The sequence below is a fragment of the Cyprinodon tularosa genome, unplaced genomic scaffold (genome assembly GCF_016077235.1).
Source record: "Cyprinodon tularosa strain WSP-4 unplaced genomic scaffold, ASM1607723v1 ctg381, whole genome shotgun sequence".
NCBI lineage: Eukaryota > Metazoa > Chordata > Actinopteri > Cyprinodontiformes > Cyprinodontidae > Cyprinodon > Cyprinodon tularosa.
In genome coordinates, this window is record NW_024039098.1 from 356,016 (window position 1) to 377,465 (window position 21,450).

At 37.6% G+C, this 21,450-nt stretch overlaps 2 protein-coding genes across 3 annotated transcripts in view; one reads left to right on the forward strand and one right to left on the reverse strand.

Moving 5' to 3' along the window:
• The window catches only part of si:dkey-97m3.1 (fatty acyl-CoA reductase 1), a 77,444-nt gene extending 75,356 nt beyond the window's left edge, over positions 1-2,088 (forward strand). Inside the window, exon 12 of the mRNA XM_038297092.1 lies at positions 1,229-2,088. Within this exon, the coding sequence (XP_038153020.1) occupies positions 1,229-1,391 (163 nt within the window). The 3' untranslated portion in view covers positions 1,392-2,088. The remainder of the gene's footprint in view (positions 1-1,228) is intronic.
• A 4,034-nt stretch (positions 2,089-6,122) lies between these two features.
• Positions 6,123-21,450, reverse strand: LOC119791149 (endoplasmic reticulum-Golgi intermediate compartment protein 2-like). Of its 2 annotated transcripts, none has more exons than XM_038297071.1 (14): positions 21,288-21,450; positions 19,287-19,417; positions 19,104-19,212; positions 18,982-19,028; positions 18,823-18,890; positions 12,537-12,577; positions 12,226-12,327; positions 12,053-12,148; positions 7,966-8,021; positions 7,683-7,781; positions 7,476-7,573; positions 7,233-7,395; positions 6,506-6,585; positions 6,123-6,434 (listed from the first exon to the last, which is right to left on the reverse strand). In XM_038297071.1, exons 2-14 carry the CDS (start codon positions 19,390-19,392, stop codon positions 6,357-6,359), a joined length of 1,143 nt encoding a protein of 380 aa, XP_038152999.1. In that variant the 5' UTR covers positions 19,393-19,417; positions 21,288-21,450; the 3' UTR covers positions 6,123-6,356. The 2 variants fall into 2 exon arrangements, with proteins under 2 accessions (XP_038152999.1, XP_038152998.1); XM_038297070.1 differs by having other exon boundaries at positions 19,287-19,420.

Below are 21,450 nucleotides of genomic sequence, written 5' to 3' on the forward strand. Positions count from 1 at the left end.
TGTTTCCCCATGTTTTTCACATCAGCTGTGAGATGGGCACGCATGGAGTCAGATTAACAGCGATGGTGATGAGTGGGAAAAAAACAGCTGGTCTCCTTACATTCAGCCACTCTTTCATCATCTCCTCAATGAGGTGGTCTCAAAAGTCGCAGTTACAACACACATAGGGCGCACCGCACCATAGGGCGCACCGCACATTTTGAGGGAAAAAAAAGACGTTTAAGTGCGCCTTATAGTCGTGAAAATACGGTACTTAGGGATGCACGATATTGGGATTTTGGCCGATATCCGATATGCCGATATTTTAAAACTCATGTAGTCGATAACCGATATCGATACCAATGTTAAAGCTGGACAAAAATAAGTAGTCATTGAAAATAGCAGTTTTGTTATCCATTTCTGACACTTTGAAAAATAATATACTTAAATATATTTTCATATGCTGATATCAAATAGATTTTAAAAACGCGATATTGATCTATTTTACTTTCAAAATCTGGTGAAATTTCATCGTTCTGTTACAAACTCTCGTGATATTTTGCAAATTCTGGTGAGATTTTGTAAGTAAAATAGATCGATACCGCGTCAATATATCAACATATAAAAATATGGCAAAATTTCGTGAATTTTCGGGGGATTTCGTAGCATAACGATGACATATAGCAATATTTCATTAGTAAAAGAGATTGATATGGTGTTTTTTAATGGCAATATATCAGCATATGAAGATATTGTGATATTTTAATCTATCAATATTATTTCCCTCGTCTTTAGAAGTTTTTAAGTCTGTAAAAAAGTAGTATTTTTTTTAGACTTTAGAAACTCAGAAGCTGATCAAATATTGGGTTAAATATCGGTGGGGTGGCCGATGTCCGATATTCAGTTTGAAGGCCGATACCGATAGGGGGCCGATTATATCGTGCATCCCTATTAAAATACCGCATGTTGTCCAAAGACGGTGTCTAATTTCACTTGCGCCTCTTCTCCTGTTAATACGGTAAAGCCCCGGAGCATCTGGCTCCAGGCTGCGCGTGATCCAAATTAGCCAATGAGCTGTCAGTCTGGGTTGCTGCTGCTGCTACTTGTAGACACAGCAGGCAAATCATCAATCAGCTGGAGTTCCTCTATTAGGTCGATCAATAAATTGACTTATGGCTACATAAACTATAAAAAGTCGAAGGTTAAATGAAAGGTCTGGTCTTATGTGTCTCTTCTCATTGTCACCCAGGTTGAGGAACATCCGATACACCTTCAACACGCTGCTAGTTGTTTTCATCTGGCGGGTGTTCATCGCCCGCTCCCAGATGGCCAGAAACATCTGGTACTTCGTCGTCAGCCTCTGTTTCAAGTTCCTCTCCTACTTCCGTGCATCCAGCACCTTAACCAACTGAGTCTTCCAGACAGCCTTGAGCCAGAGACGGACAGCCCTCGCCTTTAGCTGTCGGTTGTAAATAAAAAAAAAAAAAAAATCACCTTACGCCCAGACACTCTCGATGTGGACAAACGGGGCTCTCCACAGAGGGGCGTCTGCAGCCGAGTGAAGTCAGAAGGAGAATAACGAGGTCTTTTGCCATTTACTTATTTGTTAAGTTGGGAAATCCGTCGTTTAAAGCTTGACATTCCCTGTCAGGAAACCCCGTCCATCGAAGAAAGCGTTGTCTTCTTTTCTACCGTACGTTTCCCTCAAAGTGGCCAATTATATATGCAACGATACACCTTCTGTGTGACTCTCACCCGCCTTCCCCAACCCCGTCAATCTCAGATCATCATCTGGCCTTGTGATATCTTTGTTTTCCATACTTGAAATGCAACGTTGATGCAGAGGTGGAGGATCTCAACATATTTTTTTATTTTATTCTTGAATACATCTTGCATTACGTGCATCGACTGCCTTTTTTTAAGATGACACTCCACATTATTTACAAAAGTCGTAAAAGATCACATTTGCCCTCACATGGCTTCGGAACGTGGAGACATGCTAGTTAGATGATGTGTTAATCGCTTCTTTTATGGCGAACCTTGTCGGAATGCTCATGTTTATACAGCTGTTTGTACTGAACTGGGTTTACTACTTTTACATCTTTATACTTGCACCAAAAAAGCAAGTCTGATCGCGTGTTAGACCTTGGCAGTGTAGTATTTATAAATAAAAGTACATAAGAGTTATTTGTATAGCAAAGCGCATACTGTACGTTGTTCCTCAACATCAGGCATCCCCAAAGTGGGTCCTGAATGGCCGCTTTCCTGCAGGATTTGGAGGTTTCCCTGCTTTAGCAAAGCTGATTATTATGATTGCAGTAGAGCAAAAGCCTGTTAATCAGCTTTCAATTAAAATTAGCTGTGCTGGAGCAAAGAAACCTCTAAAACCTGCTGGACAGAGGCCCCCGAGGGCCGACTTTGGTGATGCCTGCTCAACATGGTCCTACACTGGAAAAACGATCTATAAATAAGTAAAAAAGCCTTAAATTAAGTGCATTTACCCTTATTTTAAATAGGTAAATGAGATATTTTGCCAATGGAATGAGTATTTTTACTCTTAAAATAAGATAATTAGATAACATGCACTTGAAATAAGACGATGCAATTGTCTTTTCTTATTTTAGGTGTAAATTGTCTTGTTCCATTGGCAAAATGTCGCTTTTACCTCCTTAATCCAAGAACAATTGCACTTATTTTAAGAAAAAATTATCTAGATTTCGATTTTTTTTCCAGTGTAGGCAAGCTCTTTGAGAGAATATCCTCCAAAACTTGGAAACAGGAACACTGAAGGGGTTCAAAAGTGGAATTAAGGATTCATGAAAATTAGGCTGTTAAATTATTTGTCAAAACGTAATCGTTTATTTTATAAGGGATGCTTTAAGCGAGCAATTAAGAGTGGAATTAAAGTGGTAACTGCAAAATTTAAATTACTCTGGAAATGACATGCTAAAGTTTGAGTGGAAAGTAGCTATCGTCTACATCGACGCACATAAACTAGCTAATTGGTTAAAGGGACCGAGTACACCACCATGAGGGACGCCACTTTTAATAGAATGGAGGAATGCTGCTATATTAGGGATTAGATGTGCTTGGCTTCCTTTATCCCAGCTTTATAAAAAAGAAAAATCTCAGACTTTGTACCAAAAACTTGTATTTGTTGGATTTTTCTTCTGGTGTGTTCACAGGACCACAGAGCTTCCCTCTAACTACAATAAGTATTTACAGTAATACTCAAAGCTGAGGAAAACTGGGCGGGAGGTTCAATAATAATAAACTGAATGACCTTTTGTGGAGGAAAAGGGAAGAAAATATGTTTATGCAAAACTCATGTTTGACGTCTGTCTGCGTTCGTTTGTTCGTTAGAGGACAGCCTGATGAAGAACCGTTTTTTTTCAACCTGTACCCCCAAAGAGCAACAGGGCTATCTAAATGGTGTCGGTCGTGTTCGTCCCTCCAGGTAACCGCGCTGTCTTCGTTCGATTAAATGCGACGCACCGCTGGTGTCACGCCTTCAGAATGCAGCAAACTGAAACAAGAAACCCAGAAGGTTTTTTTCTTTCTGACTGGTTGTCATTTTTGCACATTGTTTGAACACCTGTGTTCCCTGCTCTAAAAAGTCCGCTTGGCAAAACTGAAATAAAGAAGATAAAAAGTGCATCTGTGGTGTGTTCTGATTGGAAAATGTGGATTTTTGTTGTTTTTCAGCTAAATATCCTGCTGGTTAAGAGTTTATGCTTATTATTTCATTTTGGAACAGATTTGGTTGATTTTTCTTTTTCTGTTTATATTTCTAAATATTTGCATTAAACCTAATTTTATAAATCGGAGGTCTTCTACAGGTGTATGGAAGTAAATCTGTGTCGCTGGGATTTGAATTAAAAATGCTACTGAAATTTAAATGTTGTATGTTTGTACTTACTGTTTCAGTGTTAAATATATTCAGGACACATTTTTTACTTAAAAAAAAAATTCATTGTCATTATTTCTACAAAGTTGAAATTTCATTTGTTTATATTCTCTTTAAGCTAAAAATTCACATTACTATTCCAAAGAGATTACATTTTCAATACTTATTTTTCAGTTAAATTTTTCAGTGTTAAAAAAAATCTGCATATAAAAAAATTCAACCTTTCAAAATTCAAACTCAACGGTGAGTTTATTACTTTCATTTTTCTGTGGTTGAGTTAGCGTTAGCTAGCATGACCGGCTACGTCATGTTGGTTTCACTTCCATATGAGCGCCACAAGCGTCACGTCATGTGACGTACAAAACGTAACGGGATTGGCTGGGTGTTGGACGCCACAATCCATCGCTAATGTCTGTGACCTGAAGTAACCCCTTTCCTATTTACACTGAATTTAGACGCCCAATTTAAGACGGTGAAATAGAGCCAGTGTCACAGTCTTGGTTTTGTTATTTTTATTTAGAGTATTCAGTCTTACTTTGCTCCTTGCTTTAATGTCTAATTATTATTTTGTTGTTTTCTTGTTAGTTCCTGTCCTCCAGGTTTTCCATTTGTTGTCCTCTGCTGCCCTCTTGTGTCCTCTATCCCTAGCTCTGTTTTCTGCTCTGTCCTTTCTTGCTGTTTTCTCTGTCCTGCCAGCACCTGTTGCCAATTTCCTCGTCAGCTCTCTCTTTGTCTCTGTCGCCTTTAAAAACCCTCCCTCTTCAGTCCTTGTTTGCTGTATCCTCGTCTTACATCTCATCAAACCTCTGGTCAGTTCTCTGTTGTCCTTCCTTGTCTCTTCCTGGTTCTTAGTTTTGGTTTTTCCCTGATGTCTCCTAGATTCTGGTTCTTAAGATATTTTTGTTGGATTTTTTGACTCCTGTCTTGTGAGATATTTTTGTTGGATTTTGACTCCTGCCTCTGAGCCTGTTTACCTCCTGCCTCAGAACCTGAAAACCCATTAAAACACTTAAATTCATCTCAACCAACTCGTCTCTGCATTTGGGTCCTCTACCAACACCACCAAATCGTGACAGCCAGTTGAATCTCAGGAGGCTGAAAATATTAAGTTTGAATTTTGAAAGGTTGAATTGTTTTATATGCAGATTTTTTTAACACTGAAAAATTTAACTGAAAAATAAGTATTGAAAATGTAATCACTTTGAAATAGTAACGTGAATTTTTAGCTTGAAGAGAAAATAACGTAGAAATAATGACAATGAATTTTTTTTAGGTCAAAAATGTGTTCTGAATATATTTTAACACTGAAACAGTAAGTACAAACATACATTAAAATTTCAGAAGCATTTTTAATTCAAATCCCAGCGACACCGATTTACTTCCATATCCGTGACCCCTAGGGGGTCCATGGAGGTACTGCATGGGGGTTGCGAAAGTTTTGGTTGATTAGACTTTTTTTTATATTCCCCCTGCAATTTTTTCCACTAATTGAAATGTCTTTAAATCCAAATTAACATGAATTCAACACACTGTAGTAAACAGATAAATGGAGGCAGAAGATGTCTTTCAGTCATCAATGCTCACATTCAGTGACACACAGGAGCTCTTTCAAGCTGGGCACCGTTTCATTCCCCGCTCCATCTTGCCATCAGTTTTGGGGTCCTTAGCTTGGAAAACGTTGAAGGCCCCTCTTATAAAGGATTGTCCTAATTAAAGGGGCTAACAACAGAAACAAGCCAGATTTTTTAACGTGAAAAAATGTTTAAATTAATCCTTTTAGAGGGATTTATTTAGACTTAGACAGATTTTATTTGTCATTTTGTTTACACAAGTGTAAAACAAAAAAAATTCGTTTGGAACAGCTCTCTGGACAATTTCATCTTTTTTTAAAAGTGCAGCGTTGAATAATAGCAAAAATGACTAAATTTAGATTAAATTTAAACATTTATTTAACTGAATTAGTTGAAGGGGAAAAAAAAAAAAGCAAACGGGGAGTTTACTTAATGCCTCAACAGTTTGCATTTTCTCAGACTGTTGCTGCTCCACCTGCTCTGCATCAATCAAAGCGCAATAATCCCGGCTTTACAGCAGGAGTCTGCATGAACCCCCCCCCCCGCTCGCAACAAGCACCTGGGTTTGCTGCAGGGAAAAGGATTTAAGGGATTTAAAGCTCCAGTGTGTTTCTGGACCAAAGCTCTGATATTAGGAAACCTAAAAAAAAATGAGCAGACGCATCTTCTGGTTCATTGGAGTTTATTCTCTTTGAAATAAAACACAAAGGTTGGTTTTAAGCACAGACATAATTCGGAACTCACATTTACAACAACTAAAAACACATTTAAAACCGTCTGGGAGCATATGTTTACAAATGAAAGTTCTGGGTTTTATGGACGTGAAACGCACCTGTTCAGCTTAGATTTAAACCAGATGATGTTATAATCCCAAAATAAGCATGTTATAATCACAGAGATTAAAGAGGAGGGTTTTCCAGCAGAAAAGGAGCTTGGTGATTGTTCAGATTATTCATCTGGTTGTGCAGCTGCATCTCCTGCAACAGATTTAGTGTGTTTTTAAAGTTCGTATAAATGTGCAGAAATGATGAAAGAGGTTTGGACTCACCTCTCTGGGCCTGTAGACCCCGAGTCTGAAGCGACAGCAGATGATGTCGAAGCAGAAGCCGATGAAGCCGTGAATCATGCCTGTTTAAAAAAAAAAAAAAAAAAAAAAAAAATCTCAAGTCATGGTAAAGCTTGAATGCTAAACGACTGTTTTAATGAATGTAAATCCAGATGTTGGAACATTAAACAGGTACGGAAGAGGATTAGGGCCACTGGGAAAAAAAAAAAAAAAGTTAACTGATTTTTTTAATTTTATTTCAGTATAGTATGGGAAAAAAGTCAGAATTCTGACTTTAATGTCAGAATTCAGACTTTTTTCCTCAGAATTCTGAGAAAAAATTCAGAATTCTGACTTTAATCTCAGAATTCTGACTTTTTTCTCAGAATTCTGACTTTTTTCTCAGAATTCTGACTTTTTTTTATTATCAGAATTCAGTCAGAATTCTGACTTTTTTCTCAGAATTCTGACTTTTTTCTCAGAATTCTGACTTTAATCTCAGAATTCTGACTTTTTTTATTATCAGAATTCAGTCAGAATTCTTTTTTCTCAGAATTCTGACTTTTTTCTCAGAATTCTGACAATAAAAAAAAGTCAGAATTCTGACATTAAAGTCAGAATTCTGACTTTTTTCCCATACTATACTGAAATAAAATTTTAAAAATCTGTTAACTTTTTTTTTTTTTTTCCCAGTGGCCCTAATCCTCTTCCGTAAACAGGTGAAACTTGCCCGTAGTGGAGAATATTCCTCCAATTATCCCACACAGCCGCACCAGGAACTGCCACAGCGGCATGTGCTGCTCGCTGACCGTCACCATCAGGGAGCTGGTGTCGTACTTGAGGAAGATGCCGGAGACGCCGTGGCTGCCCGCTGCATGGTTTATTACCCGTTCCTTTAACAAACGCAGAACAGCGACGGTTAGGACACTCTTCCGGCTTTACCCATCCTCAGCGCCGCCCTCTCCCCACTCACCCGCTCAGTCACCGAAAACTGGTGTGTGTCTGCAGAGATCAGGTATGTGTTCAACTTGGTGGGCACCACTGTGATGAAGTACTGGTACATCTGGTTATCTGCAGTCAGGATGGAGAGGAAAAAAGCATGTTAAAGACAGCCTGCCATCTGTTAAATTATGAGTATGACAGAAAAGGGATCATTTAGTTATTCTGGATTGAAAGGTACTGTTGGAGGTGATTTTCTCTGTGCCGTCCAAAGGATTGATTATGCCTGGAATCTCCTCGCCGAAAGATAGATGGTCTATCCGGTGAGAGAAGTTGTACGCTGCAAAACGAGGAGAGGAAAGACGAGATTAAATTCCCTTTAAAACATCCCAAGTCTTTGGTATTTATGAATTTGAATATTTTGCTCCTTTTGGTCATTTCAAATAAAAGTATGATCCGTTAAAATTATGCATCTCTGCATATTGGTTATAAAATTGAGACCAGTAAGGAAAACTGTTACTTACCTTCATGGCTCACAAAAGCTGCAATGTGTGCGTGGCCCTGAGGATGATGGATAGGCCTAGAGAAGACAAACAAAAGTCTGTGCTGAACATTTACACTGCAAAAAATGTAAATCTAAATAAGTCATTTTTTCTTAAAATAAGTGCATTTTATCCTGAATTGAGGAGATAAATTAGACACTTTGCCAATGGAACAAGACAATTTACATTTGAAATAAGAAAAATCAATTGCATTGTCTTATTTCAAGTGCATGTTATCTAACTTATTTTAAGTGTAAAAATACTCATTCCATCTTATTTACCTGCTCAAATTAAGGGTAAATACACTTTATTAAAGATATTTTTACTTAATTTCTGATCGTTTTTGCAGTGTACACTTTCTTTTTTTCCAATCAGTCCTCTTACACTGGAAAAACAATCTAGAAATAAGTAAAAATGTCTTCAATTAATGTATTTACCCTTAATTTCAGTAGCTAAATGAAATAGTTTGCCAAAGGAATGAGTGTTTTTACTCTTATAATAAGATCATTATATAATATGTACTTGAAATAAGACAATGCATTTGTGTTTTCTTATTTTAAGTGTACATTGTCTTGTTCCATTGGCAAAATGTTTCTTTTACCTCCTTAATCTGAGAACAAATGCACCTATTTTAAGAAAAAATGACTTCTCTAGATTTAGATTTTTTCCAGTGTAGTTTATTATCCAGGTGAAAGACTGCACTGGAAAAAATCTAAATCTAGATAAGTCATTTTTTCTTAAAATAAGTGCATTTGTTCTCAGATTGAGGAGGTAAAAGAAACATTTTGCCAATGGAACAAGACAATGTCCACTTAAAATAAGAAAACCCAATTGCATTGTCTTATTTCAAGTACATATTATCTAAATATCTTATTTTAAGAGTAAAAATACTCATTCCATTGGCAAAATATCTCATTACCTACTCAAATTAAGTGTAAATACACTTAATTTAAGAAAGTTTTACTTATTTCTAGATCATTTTTGCAGTGTGAATAAATAAATTACCCATTTTCGTTTTTTTTGTAGAGACCACACTGCAAAAACGGGTTAGAAATAAGTACAAATTTCTTAAATTAAGTCTTTTCACCCTTAATTTGAGTAGGTAAATTAGATAGTTTGCCAATGGAATGAGTATTTTTACTATTAAAATAAGATAATTAGATAATATGCACTTGAAATAAGAGAATTCAACTGTGTTTTCTTATTTTAAATGTAAATTGTCTTGTTCCATTAGCAAAATGTATTTTTTTACCTACTCAATTCAAGAAAAAATGCACTTATTTTTAGAAAAAATGACTTATCTAGATTTAGATTTTTTGCAGTGCATTTACAAGCGATGGAGTTAGGGTTAACCCTAACCCACAGCATCACAGATCCTCTACTGTACTTAAGTTAGCCATGAAGTCTTCATTCCAAAATAATATTGTCTTACTCCAAACCCCTCTGGCTAATTTATCCCCAAAAAATTGAATTTATTCCCATCAGGGAAAAATCCGAACTGCAACTGAAGTCGGAGCTTTGAAAACTTTCTGTAGAACAATGAATGAAAATCAATGTCGAGGTGATTGGAGACCCAAACATGCGACTCCTTGCTGCAATTTAGAGATCTAGATCACTTTTTGAGGTGGAAAAATCTTTGGTTAAGAGAAACCGAAACAAGATCAAAAGACTGCAGAAACATGTGAGTCTGAAAAAGATTTAAAACAGCCTAAAAAGAATGGGAAACCTGCCGTCCTAGATTAGAGGAAACTGTCCATATTCCCAGGTCTGGTTGTACGAGAGGGTTTAATTTGAGGGCAGACTGCAGGATGCTAAAAGAAGTTTGAAAGAAAAATGCTGAAAGTCTAATCTCAGGAGCTACAGCTCTTAATGTGTTCAATGAAAAACATAAACACCAGAGCCTCTGGAATAACGCTCCTCAGACGGAAAACCTGTTTAATCGGAAAAACCAGAGCAGAGGATATACGGGGGTTGGAAAATGAAACTGAAACACCTGGTTTTAGACCACAATAATTTATTAGTATGGTGTAGGGCCTCCTTTTGCGGCCAATACGGCGTCAATTTGTCTTTGGAATGACATATACAAGTCCTGCACAGGTCAGAGGGATTTTAAGCCATTCTTGCAGGATAGTGGCCAGGTCACGACGAGATGCTGGTGGAGGATAATGTTTCCTGACTCGCTCCTCCAAAACACCCCAAAGTGGCTCAATAATATTTAGATCTGGTGACTGTGCATCAAACTAATCTTTCACCAGTCTTGCTGTGTGTATTGGTACATTGTCATCCTGATAACCGGCACCTCCTTTAGGATACAACGTTTGAACCATTGGATGCACATGGTCCTCCAGAATGGTTCGGTAGTCCTTGGCAGTGATGCGCCCATCTAGCACAAGTATGGGGCAACGGGAATGCCATGATATGGCAGCCCAAGCCATCACTGATCCACCCCTATGCTTCACTTTTGGCATGCAACAGTCTGGGTGGTACGCTTCTTTGGGGCTTCTCCACACCGTTACTCTCCCGAATGTGGGGAAAACAGTAAAGGTGGACTCCTCAGAGAACAATACATGTTTCACATTGTCCACAGCCCAAGATTTGCACTCCTTGCACCATTGAAACCGACGTTTGGCATTGGCACGAGTGACCAAAGGTTTGGCTATAGCAGCCCGGCCGTGTATTTTGACCCTGTGGAGCTCCCGACGGACAGTTTTGGTGGAAACTGGAGAGTTGAGGGGTTTTTTTTCTGGATACATCCGGGTTAGCACCCGAACATCCCTTTCAGACAGCTTCCTCTTGCGTCCATGGTTAATCCTGTTGGATGTGGTTCGTCCTTCTTGGTGGTATGCTGACATTACCCTGGATATCGTGGCTCTTAATACATAAAGACTTGCTGTCTTGGTCACAGATGCGCCAGCAAGATGTGCACCAACAATTTGTCCTCTTTTGAACTCTGATATGTCACCCATAATGTTGTGTGCATTGCAATATTTTGAGCAAAACTGTTCTCTTACCCTGCTAATTGGACCTTCTGGTTCAATGTGCAATTAATGAAGATTGGCCATCAGGCTGGTCCAATTTAGCCATCAAACCTCCCACACTAAAATGAGAGGTGTTTCAGTTTCATTGTCCAACCCCTGTATGTGGCAAAGACTGAACTCATCATCTCAGGCAAAGTGAAACAAGGAGGTGGAGGTGTCATGCTTTGTGGATCAGCTAACAGACTTTTATTACCACTCATTACCATGTAGCCAGCCAAGCTTTCAGAGTTAGCAAAACTATTGTCTTCATCTAAGCCTTCAACTTGGATGTTAGATCCAGTTCCAACCAGGCTATTTAAGGAAGTATTCCCTTTGATCTACTCCTCCATGTTAGATGTGATTAATCTATCTCTGTTACAGGGATATGTACCAAAGGCTTTTAAGGTAGCTGTAATTGAGCAAGTCTTTTGACCCAGATGACTTGCTCAATTATAGACCTATATCCTTTCTGATCTAAAATTCTTGAGAAAGTAGTTGCCAAAAAAGTGAGCGATCATTTACACCATAATGAGAGTTTCAGTCTGGCTTTAGATCTCATCATAGCACTGAAAAAGCTCTGGTGAAAGTCACTAATGATATTCTCATGGCCTCAGATAAAGAACTTGCATTTGACTAGTTAGATCTTAATGCTGCATTTGATATAGTCGATCAAAATATTTTAGAAAGAACTTGTTTGAATCCATAGCCAAGCTCTTCCGGCCTCCTTATTTTCAAAGCCAATGGCAACTGGAAGTTGTTTTAATGAAAAAAGTAACATCAGCTATTAGGGGCTAAGATGTCTGACATTTTTCCTGATAGAAAAGAACACTTATTTGTTTAATTGTGTACAATATATATATATATATATATATATATATATATATATATATATATATATATATATATATATATATATATATATATATATATATATATATATTAAGACATAACTAAAAAGGATTAGAAAATGTCTGCATTGATATAACACTTTTTGGGACGGGGAGGGGTCAATAATTAAAGAGGATTCTTCAAATATTTGCACATTCTCTTACTTTCCTACAGTGATGTGTAGGTTTCCTGCCACTTTATTGACATAAACATGTCCATGGATCCTGCAGGCGCTCGGTGGCTCCTCGGCTGCATCCTCCCTACAACGCCGACAACCAGATATTAAACGTTGTGTTTTATCAATGAAATCATCTACAAAGCCCTAATAGACACCAACCGTGGCGGCAGAGCAGTAGGAGCTCCCTGCAGCAGCGTTTTGTACAGGACCTCCTGCAGAGCGTGCTCCTCCCTCAGCCTGCTCTGAAGGACGTGCAGCGTCCTGGAGGACAGGAGGAGGTTGCAAAACGAACGTTAGTCACACAAACTGCCGCTAGATCTAGAATGCACGTATAAATGATTTTTAACAATGGATCAGTCGATTAGCCCCTTTACTAACTCTCTTTAAAAAGCAGCTTTAGCTACTCTTTACCACAAGATAAATATTTTATTTAAAACAAACATTTAAGTTTTCCTAAAATCTTCTCTTACCTTTGCCACAGTCTCTGTTTTGGGGATAATTCAAAAATCACCTGATTGAAGAAAACAAAGGGAAGAGACACAGTTAAGACGAGCAAAACCTCCAGATTTTAGATCTCGTTATGAAGATGTCGGGTGTTTTCTTTAGGTCCAAAGAGGGTAAAAGTTAGGGCTGAACGATTTTGCCAAAAAATCTAAATTGCGATTAATTTCAACCAGTATTGCGATTGCAATTTTATTGCAATTCCCCTTTAAAGTAAGCACAAATATGCAGATGTTTCACTAGAGGGTTTCAGTTTTTTCATGATCTTGTTGCAGGACCAGGGGTGGATTTAGGAAATTTGGGGCCCTAGGCAAAGACAGGCAGGGGGCCTTCTGAATTGAGAAGGCAACACATTAATCAGACCAATTATACAGATATGGACATTTTAATAGAATAGAGATACATTATTTGTTCTATATATTGCCTCTTTTCTTGTTGTTTTCCTCTCTATGTTTTGTACTCAGCTGACTTTTCATGCTGTCTCTAAAGGAATGAAATATTTTTTCCAAGCACTAAGCTCACTTAGCTGATTGCTCCTTCCTGTGTTTCCAAAAAGGCCAAAGTAAATAACCCAGTCCTTCTTTTCACTGTAGACAAGCCATGATCTGCTTCTCTGTTCTTCATTTTTCATTTGGATGAAATAATAGCTGCATGAATCATGACTAGGGTTGGGAATTGAAAAGATTTTCACGATTCCGATTCCCTTTTCGATTCTATGAAACGATTCGATTCTTTATCAATTCTTTTTTCGATTCCAATTTGGGGGGAAAAGGAGAACAAACAGTTTGATTATCAGCATCAACTGTGTTTACTTAACTATTGCACAATCTTACAAAATCAACAAGATCAAGATGTCCACAGGAAATGTGAAACTGGAGTAACATCTGTGTTTAAATGAAAAATTAATACAAGAACAAACTTAATAACCAACAATGTCTAATAACAAATGATGGGATAATAACCTATTTTAAATAACAAAAAATACTAATTATAAAACAGTAGTAGGGAAAATTAACAGTTATTTTGCAGAAAGATGAGCATATCTGCTTTTTCTGGAAGGATACGGGATCTTTCAGGGCTTATGGTGTCTCCAGCCATGGAGGACACCCTCTCAGATGGGGTGGAGGAAGCCTGCACACAGAGGTAGTTTTCAGCCAGTCCAGATAGCAAGGGCAGCGTATCTTGCTTGTTCCACCACCACAGTGTGGCGCTATCCCTGCAGGGGATGGAGGGCAAGCTTTTATAGAGCTGGATTTCCTGATCTACCCTCTGGGCTAAGGAAAGACGGGGCTTTGATTCACAAAGTGACCGCAGCTCGTTGTCTTCCTCCTCGAATAGTTCTTCCAACTTGCGTAACTTGCGTAACTTACGTAACGTACGTTAAAAAACGTGACGTAAGTCGTGCTCCCCAGAGCCGGCGCTCTAGGCTCTGGTGCTGCGGGAATCGAAAAAAGAATCGTTCAGCGAGCTGCCAAACGATGCCATGGAATCGGAAAATACGGAACCGGTTCTGAACAGGAACCGGTTTTCGATTCCCATCCCTAATCATGACAGCAGACAAGATAAAGGAGAGCAGGAGGCGGGGTTACCAATCTACTTGCTCTGGAGAGCAGAGTTCGCTGCTTTTAGATGTTGTCTCCAAAATCTGCATGCAGCATCAGAAAAAAGTTGCTAGATTTGGCGCTAGGCACTTTTTTTTTAAATAAAAGTGCTAGAGGAGTCTGAAAAGTTGCTAAATATAGTGACAAAAGCACTTAAGACACACTTAATATTATAACTAGGGATGCACGATATTGGGATTTTGGCCGATATCCGATATGCCGATATTTTAAAACTCATGTAGCCGATAACCGATATCGATACCGATGTTAAAGCTGGACAAAAATAAGCAGTCATTGAAAATAGCAGTTTTGTTATCATTTTTGACACTTTGAAAAATAATATACTCAAATATATTTTCATATGCTGATATCAAATTGATTTTTAAAAACGCGGTATCGATCTATTTTACTTTCAAAATCTCGTGAAATTTCATCGTTCTGTTACAAACTCTCGTGATATTTTGCAAAATCTTGTGAGATGTTGTTAGTAAAATAGATCGATACCGCGTCAATATATCAACATATAAAAATATGGCAAAATGTCATGAATTTTCGGGGGATTTCGTAGCATAACGATGACATATAGCAATATTTCATTAGTAAAAGAGATTGATATGGTGTTTTTAAATGCAATATATCAGCATATGAAGATATTGGGATATTTTAATGTATCAATATTTTTTCCCTCGTCTGTAGAAGCTTTTAAGTCTGTAAAAAAGACGTTTTTGAGGAAGAAGAAGTAGTATTTTTGGTTGTTTTTTTTAGACTTTAGAAACTCAGAAGCTGATCAAATATCAGGTTAAATATCGGTGGGGTGGCCGATGTCCGATATTCAGTTTTAAGGCCGATACCGATAGGGGGCCGATTATATCGTGCATCCCTAATTATAACCGTTCTGATAGCCTTTTAGCAAAAGGATTTTTATCAAAAACATAATGTGCTCAAATAAGGAATAGTTGTATTACCAATACATGTAAACAGAGTTTTATGGGGCCCCTGGGAACTTGGGGCCCTGGGAAAGTATTGCCTAATGATAAATCCCTCTATGCAGGACTTTACTGTAAACTTTACATGGAAAAAGTTCCTTTTTCCTGCAATTCTCATTTCTCTTCTGTGTCGTCGCAAAACAATTTTAAGCATATTATTGCCATCTAAAAGGCTGTAGGGAGAAATTTGCTTACCTAATTTATCTTACTATTGTTAAATGTAATGTGACTTAAATTGAGTTCCTCTGCAATTTCGAATTTGCGTTTTTGTAAATTGCGATTATATTGCAAATGCAATAAACTGCCCAGGCCTAGTAAAAATTATAAACACTGGTTAAAATTGATGCATGAATGCTCACAGAGATGTTTACATAAACTGAATGTGATCGAAATCAGCCTAATTTGGCTGTGACTATGTTCAAAGTGAAGAAAGTAAATGTTGAGGGGTTTAGAATATGCAATAAACAACAGAAAATTTGAGGTTTTGACAGTGCCAATATGCTGGTTTAGATTCCCACAATCAAAAAATATGCGTCTAATTAAATTCAGGTTTGAGTCAAATGTTTGCGAAATAATTTTACAAACAGCAAAAAGGATGAAAAACAAAGAAAGAAGCCAAGAAGTTCTCATTTTATCTCAAGAATAAAGGGAGAATAACAGAAGAAAGAATTGGCAGGAACTGCTGCGTTCTTTCCAAGCAGCGCGTTTCCACACTAAAAGAGAATATCTCCCATTAAATATAAATCAAATAAAGTCTTATCCAACCAAGCCGTAGCTATTGTCTTAACATGTCATTCTGGCTCTTTGGTATTTTTTAATTTTTTTAATTTTTAAAGATAACTGATCTAAAGAAAATACAGATATTTTTTCCCTCGAGTTGCCATCTTGACATTGTATGTATTAACTAGATAAAAACAAACAATTATCTCACCCAATTCTGTCTGGATATTTAAATGTATTCAATTCAATCCAGTTTATTTATATAGTGCCAATTCACAACAGTAGTTTACAGAGATTCAGCTGAATGAAGACAGCCCTTTACCAGCTGTCAAGCATGGTGGTGGCGGCCTTATGATAAGGTAACTATGCAAACAAATGATGCTTAAAATGTAGAAACACAAGGGAAATGAGCCCATTTATTACACTCATCAACGCCTCAACCATATTGAGAATTTGGTTAAAAAATAATCAGTTTAACCCAGAACTCTGATTGTAATATTAGGGATTAAACTTCAAAAGCTAGCAGATGTTAAGGATAAAAAAAAAATGATTTATTTGATAATGGAAACTTTAAAACATTTGAATTTCTAAAATCTCAATATGAGCTACCAAAGATTTTTACAAATATCTGCAGATCAGAAATTATCGGATTTAAAAAAATATGGCTCCCTTTTAAAAAAAACTGAATTAGTTAGATGACAAAAAGCACAAGCAAGCAATGTATATATATATATATACACTATATTGCCAAAAGTATTTGCTCACCCATCCAAATTATTGGAATCAGGTGTTCCAATCACTTCCATGGCCACAGGTGTATAAATTCAAGCACCTAGGCATGCAGACTGTTTTTACAAACATTTGTGAAAGAATGGGTCGCTCTCAGGAGCTCAGTGAATTCCAGCGTGGAACTGTGATAGGATGCCACCTGTGCAACAAATCCAGTCGTGAAATTTCCTCGCTCCTAAATATTCCACAGTCAACTGTCAGCTGTATTATAAGAAAATGGAAGTGTTTGGGAACGACAGCAACTCAGCCACGAAGTGGTAGGCCACGTAAACTGACGGAGCGGGGTCAGCGGATGCTGACGCGCATAGTGCGAAGAGGTCGCCAACTTTCTGCAGAGTCAATCACTACAGACCTCCAAACTTCATGTGGCCTTCAGATTAGCTCAAGAACAGTGCGCAGAGAGCTTCATGGAATGGGTTTCCATGGTCGAGCAGCTGCATCCAAGCCATACATCACCAAGTGCAATGCAAAGCGTCGGATGCGGTGGTGTAAAGCACGCCGCCACTGGACTCTAGAGCAGTGGAGACGCGTTCTCTGGAGTGACGAATCGCGCTTCTCCATCTGGCAATCTGATGGACGGGTCTGGGTTTGGCGGTTGCCAGGAGAACGGTACTTGTCTGACTGCATTGTGCCAAGTGTAAAGTTTGGTGGAGGGGGGATTATGGTGTGGGGTTGTTTTTCAGGAGCTGGGCTTGGCCCCTTAGTTCCAAGGAAAGGAACTCTGAATGCTTCAGCATACCAAGACATTTTGGACAATTCCATGCTCCCAACTTTGTGGGAACAGTTTGGAGCTGGCCCCTTCCTCTTCCAACATGACTGTGCACCAGTGCACAAAGCAAGGTCCATAAAGACATGGATGACAGAGTCTGGTGTGGATGAACTTGACTGGCCTGCACAGAGTCCTGACCTCAACCCGATAGAACACCTTTGGGATGAATTAGAGCGGAGACTGAGAGCCAGGCCTTCTCGTCCAACATCAGTGTGCGACCTCACAAATGCGCTTCTGGAAGAATGGTCAAAAATTCCCATAAACACACTCCTAAACCTTGTGGACAGCCTTCCCAGAAGAGTTGAAGCTGTTCTAGCTGCAAAGGGTGGACCGACGTCATATTGAACCCTATGGATTAGGAACGGGATGTCACTTAAGCTCATATGTGAGTCAAGGCAGGTGAGCAAATACTTTTGGCAATATAGTGTATATATATATATATATATATATATATATATATACAGTATATATATATGTATATTTATACATCAGGGGAAATATATACATTCTTAGGTAAGTAGGTTGGACATGAGCCCCCTAACGACCTGAGCCCAGGTGCTATACACCCCCCAGCGTCCCCCCATCCCACTGCAGGCATACATTGCGCACAGGTTCAAGGCAGACCCAGCAGGCTGAGATCCATCTGGGCACGGCGATTGTTTCCCACTTGCCATACAGCCACGCCAGCTCAACCGGCTCCCCCGCCAAACCCCCACCCAATGCCAGGAACTGGCAACCCTCATCCCAGCAAAGCTATTGAATGGGGGCCAAAGGCTGGAGAGCCAGAAACCCATGCCAAGTCATGACCAATCCCAAGGGCTGAGCAGAGAAAACGGAGCTGTGAAAGACCCCATGCCAGCCCCCCTCCTGCTCAGATGTAGTGTTGGTACCTGTTGGACTATTGTGTATTTAAAACCGGGGGGAGGGTAGGTGTGCCCGCCATAAACCCTAAGTGTCTAAACCTATTCCAAAAACCATTGGAGGTTTTAGGACTGAACTTTTACTGGAATCTGAGGATGTTCTGTGCATGACTGTAGAGGTATGTGGATCTACAATTACTATTACTTACCTTATTCACATAAATGTGTCTAATGCTTGTAATGTTGGAGGTTATTTCCACTCTATTCTTTGCCATGTTAATGAACAGCTATGTTTTTTTAAATGTCCTGTATCCTGATAAAATTAAACTAACCAGTTTAAATTAGCTCTACCAGTTCTACCAAGAAGAATGGTCACATATCGATCCAAGAATATATAAGAAATTTAGCTGGATGCTACAAAAAATGTGGTTTTGGACCAAATGAATATGAAAAATGACTCTTTCACATTCGTGTCAGCCCTGAGAACTGATGGTAAAAAATAAAGTGAATATTAGTTAAGCATCACTTACAGGCTCATACTGCAGGCCGTTGGATGTGATCATTGCTTCTGCCAGGTCCAAGATGTCTGCCCCCACATCTTCAATCAGAAACCAAACAAAATCCACGGTGCACAAGTTCAAACGTGCAACGCAGCTTATTGATGATGGTGAAGAAGGTAGGATACTCACGCTGACATTTCATCGCAACTGTGATGTCCACATTTATCTTTAGTTTACTGCAGTAAAGAAAAATAAAAAATATTAGGTTTATACTCTAACTTCTCTGAGGCAGCGTATTGATAAATGCTTACCTGGAAAAATCCTTGTCAACCTCATATTCGTACTTCATCCAAGTGTCTCGATATACAAAGAACTCCAAGATGGCCAGAACCGCCATGGCACTGAAAGCTATGATGGACACTGCGAAGGAGACAGACGGAGCGGTTACTCTTCAGTCGTCTTCCTGCTGCTGGTGGTTTGGTTTCAGCTCCAACCTGTCCCTCCAGACGCCGACGTCTCCACGTAGCTGTCTGCCACTTTGGGGAAGGCGTCCAGCTCCTTCACCAGGCTCAGGGCTTTCCTTCTGGACAAACGCCTCATGTTGAAGGTCAGGACTGATTTCCAACTCCTCATAAAAAAACAATTTCTTTAAATATCTGTTAAGAAAAAAAACTAAAATCCAGCTGAAAAGTTTTCTCCTAAAACATGTACAGCCTTCTTCCAGCTGTTTGATAAATCAGAACAAAGCAGCTGATTGTTCTCTGACTTTAATGATCAAATGAATGCATTTTAAATACATTAAGAGCCTGACTGCTTTGAATAAATGTAAACAAAGTCATAACCATTTCAACAAATTCAACAAATAATCATAAGAGCTTTAAAATGCGGCTCAAGCAGATATTTTAATTTTAAAATTGGAATATTGAACCTTTAAGTTTATATTCAAATTAATGTAATTCATCCCTTAGTTATCTGTAAGCTTTTTCTATTCATTGAATTATTTCTTATTTATTTCTAAAATCTTTGTGTATATATTTTTTTATATTTATTTGGGTGTTAAATTATCATTTAGCAAATCATTTTAATCTAATTTAATTGTTGGTGCATTGTTGAGCCACAACTACTATTATTTTTGTGCATGAATATTATGCGTAAGTTAATAAAATAAATGCCTTATTTATACTTAAAAAAACTAAGCATCTTACATGTAGTAACATAGTAAATACATTCCTTAGTCACTCTACAAAATAAAAGAGTAATTTTCTAACATATTCCATAGTCACTCTACAAAATAAAATAAATATTTTTAATTACCATTACAAGAAATATTTTTGTAATAGTTTTTGAATTATTTAAGGTATGTTTAAACTGCTATTTATATTTTTACTTATGTATTTATTTTCCTGAAGCACAAAAGTGTGTAATCATTGTGTTACTTACTATAAAATGTTTATCAAAATTTAATTATTGTGTTTTTTATTATTTTGTGTTAGAATTGTGTTTCATTTTTTAGGCTTTTTTTTGTTAAATGTAATCCTACTCTCATAGCTGATGAACATAGATAATCTTTTCCTGCTTCTTATATATTTTTAAAATCACTCATTATAGATAATGCAGACTCAGATTAAGATAGAAACGGTTTGATTAAATAATTTCAAACATAAAATGAATGATACAATTTAAAGGGTGAAATATGGAAAAATCAATATTTGAAAATGACAGGTACTGCCTCATTAAACATTTTTTTATATCTTCTAATAAAAGCATTAACTTATTATGTTTTTGTATTTTATTATTGGCATAGCGTTCATTTATTAAGTTAAGGCAGAACTAGACATCATGGAGAAATATACTTCAATCAACAACTGCAATTAAAGGCAACAATTCATAAATTAACCCTATATTTATTAATACTTAATACAACTGTTATTGATTTTAATTTTTAGATTCTGTGATCATTTGTAGCTGCAGGAAGTGTCAGTTATTAGGAATTAATTTATATAAAATTTTTCTAGTTATTTGCAGAAGTGTCCCATTCAGAAAAAAATTCATTTATTGATGTATTTTTATATCTTTAATACCTTTGTCTCAGGTTTCTGTTTATTACATAAACTGAGGTGTTTTATTATTATTATTATTTGCCTCTGGAATTAATGTAAGCATTTATACATATGTGACTTTATATATAGGCTTTACAAACCTTTAGTTACATAATGCATAAATTAATTCCAGAATGTGTTCATCACATAATGGGTTTCATTAAACTGTCATTAGAAAATATTCCGTTTATTAAGAATTTAAATGACATATTCAACATTCATCATTATGTTACTATTGTTATGGAGGCAAGTAACAGGAAAATGGTATCAAAATAGAAATACTGGGGAAAAAAATGGTTTTGTTAGAACATAAAGGAGCAGACCAGTCATCTAAATGATAATAATGGTCAATTCAACCATAACTGACGTCACATCACTGTTTTCTATTCATCTTACCTGTTTTATCATCAGATAGTCTCAGATCAGCGCACAGTTTCCATGGTAACCTGTAGACTTACGTATGTGAATCGCTTTCTATTTGTATTTAGCAGCAACATAACCAAAGGATGTCAAAGAGGCAAGACGCAGAGGGTCTCATTTCGCCTGGTTACCATTGCGT

Bases quoted from the DNA above. Each gene is read 5' to 3' on its own strand.
- LOC119791149 (XM_038297071.1), bottom strand. From the start codon at position 19,392: ATGAGGCGTTTGTCCAGAAGGAAAGCCCTGAGCCTGGTGAAGGAGCTG. The intron at 12,328-12,536 runs GTAAGAGAAGAT...CCTGTCCTCCAG, and splicing joins AAACAGAGACTGTGGCAAAG to GACGCTGCACGTCCTTCAGA. The intron at 8,022-12,052 runs GTAAGAGAATGT...TGTCTTCTCTAG, and splicing joins CTACACATCACTGTAGGAAA to GCCTATCCATCATCCTCAGG.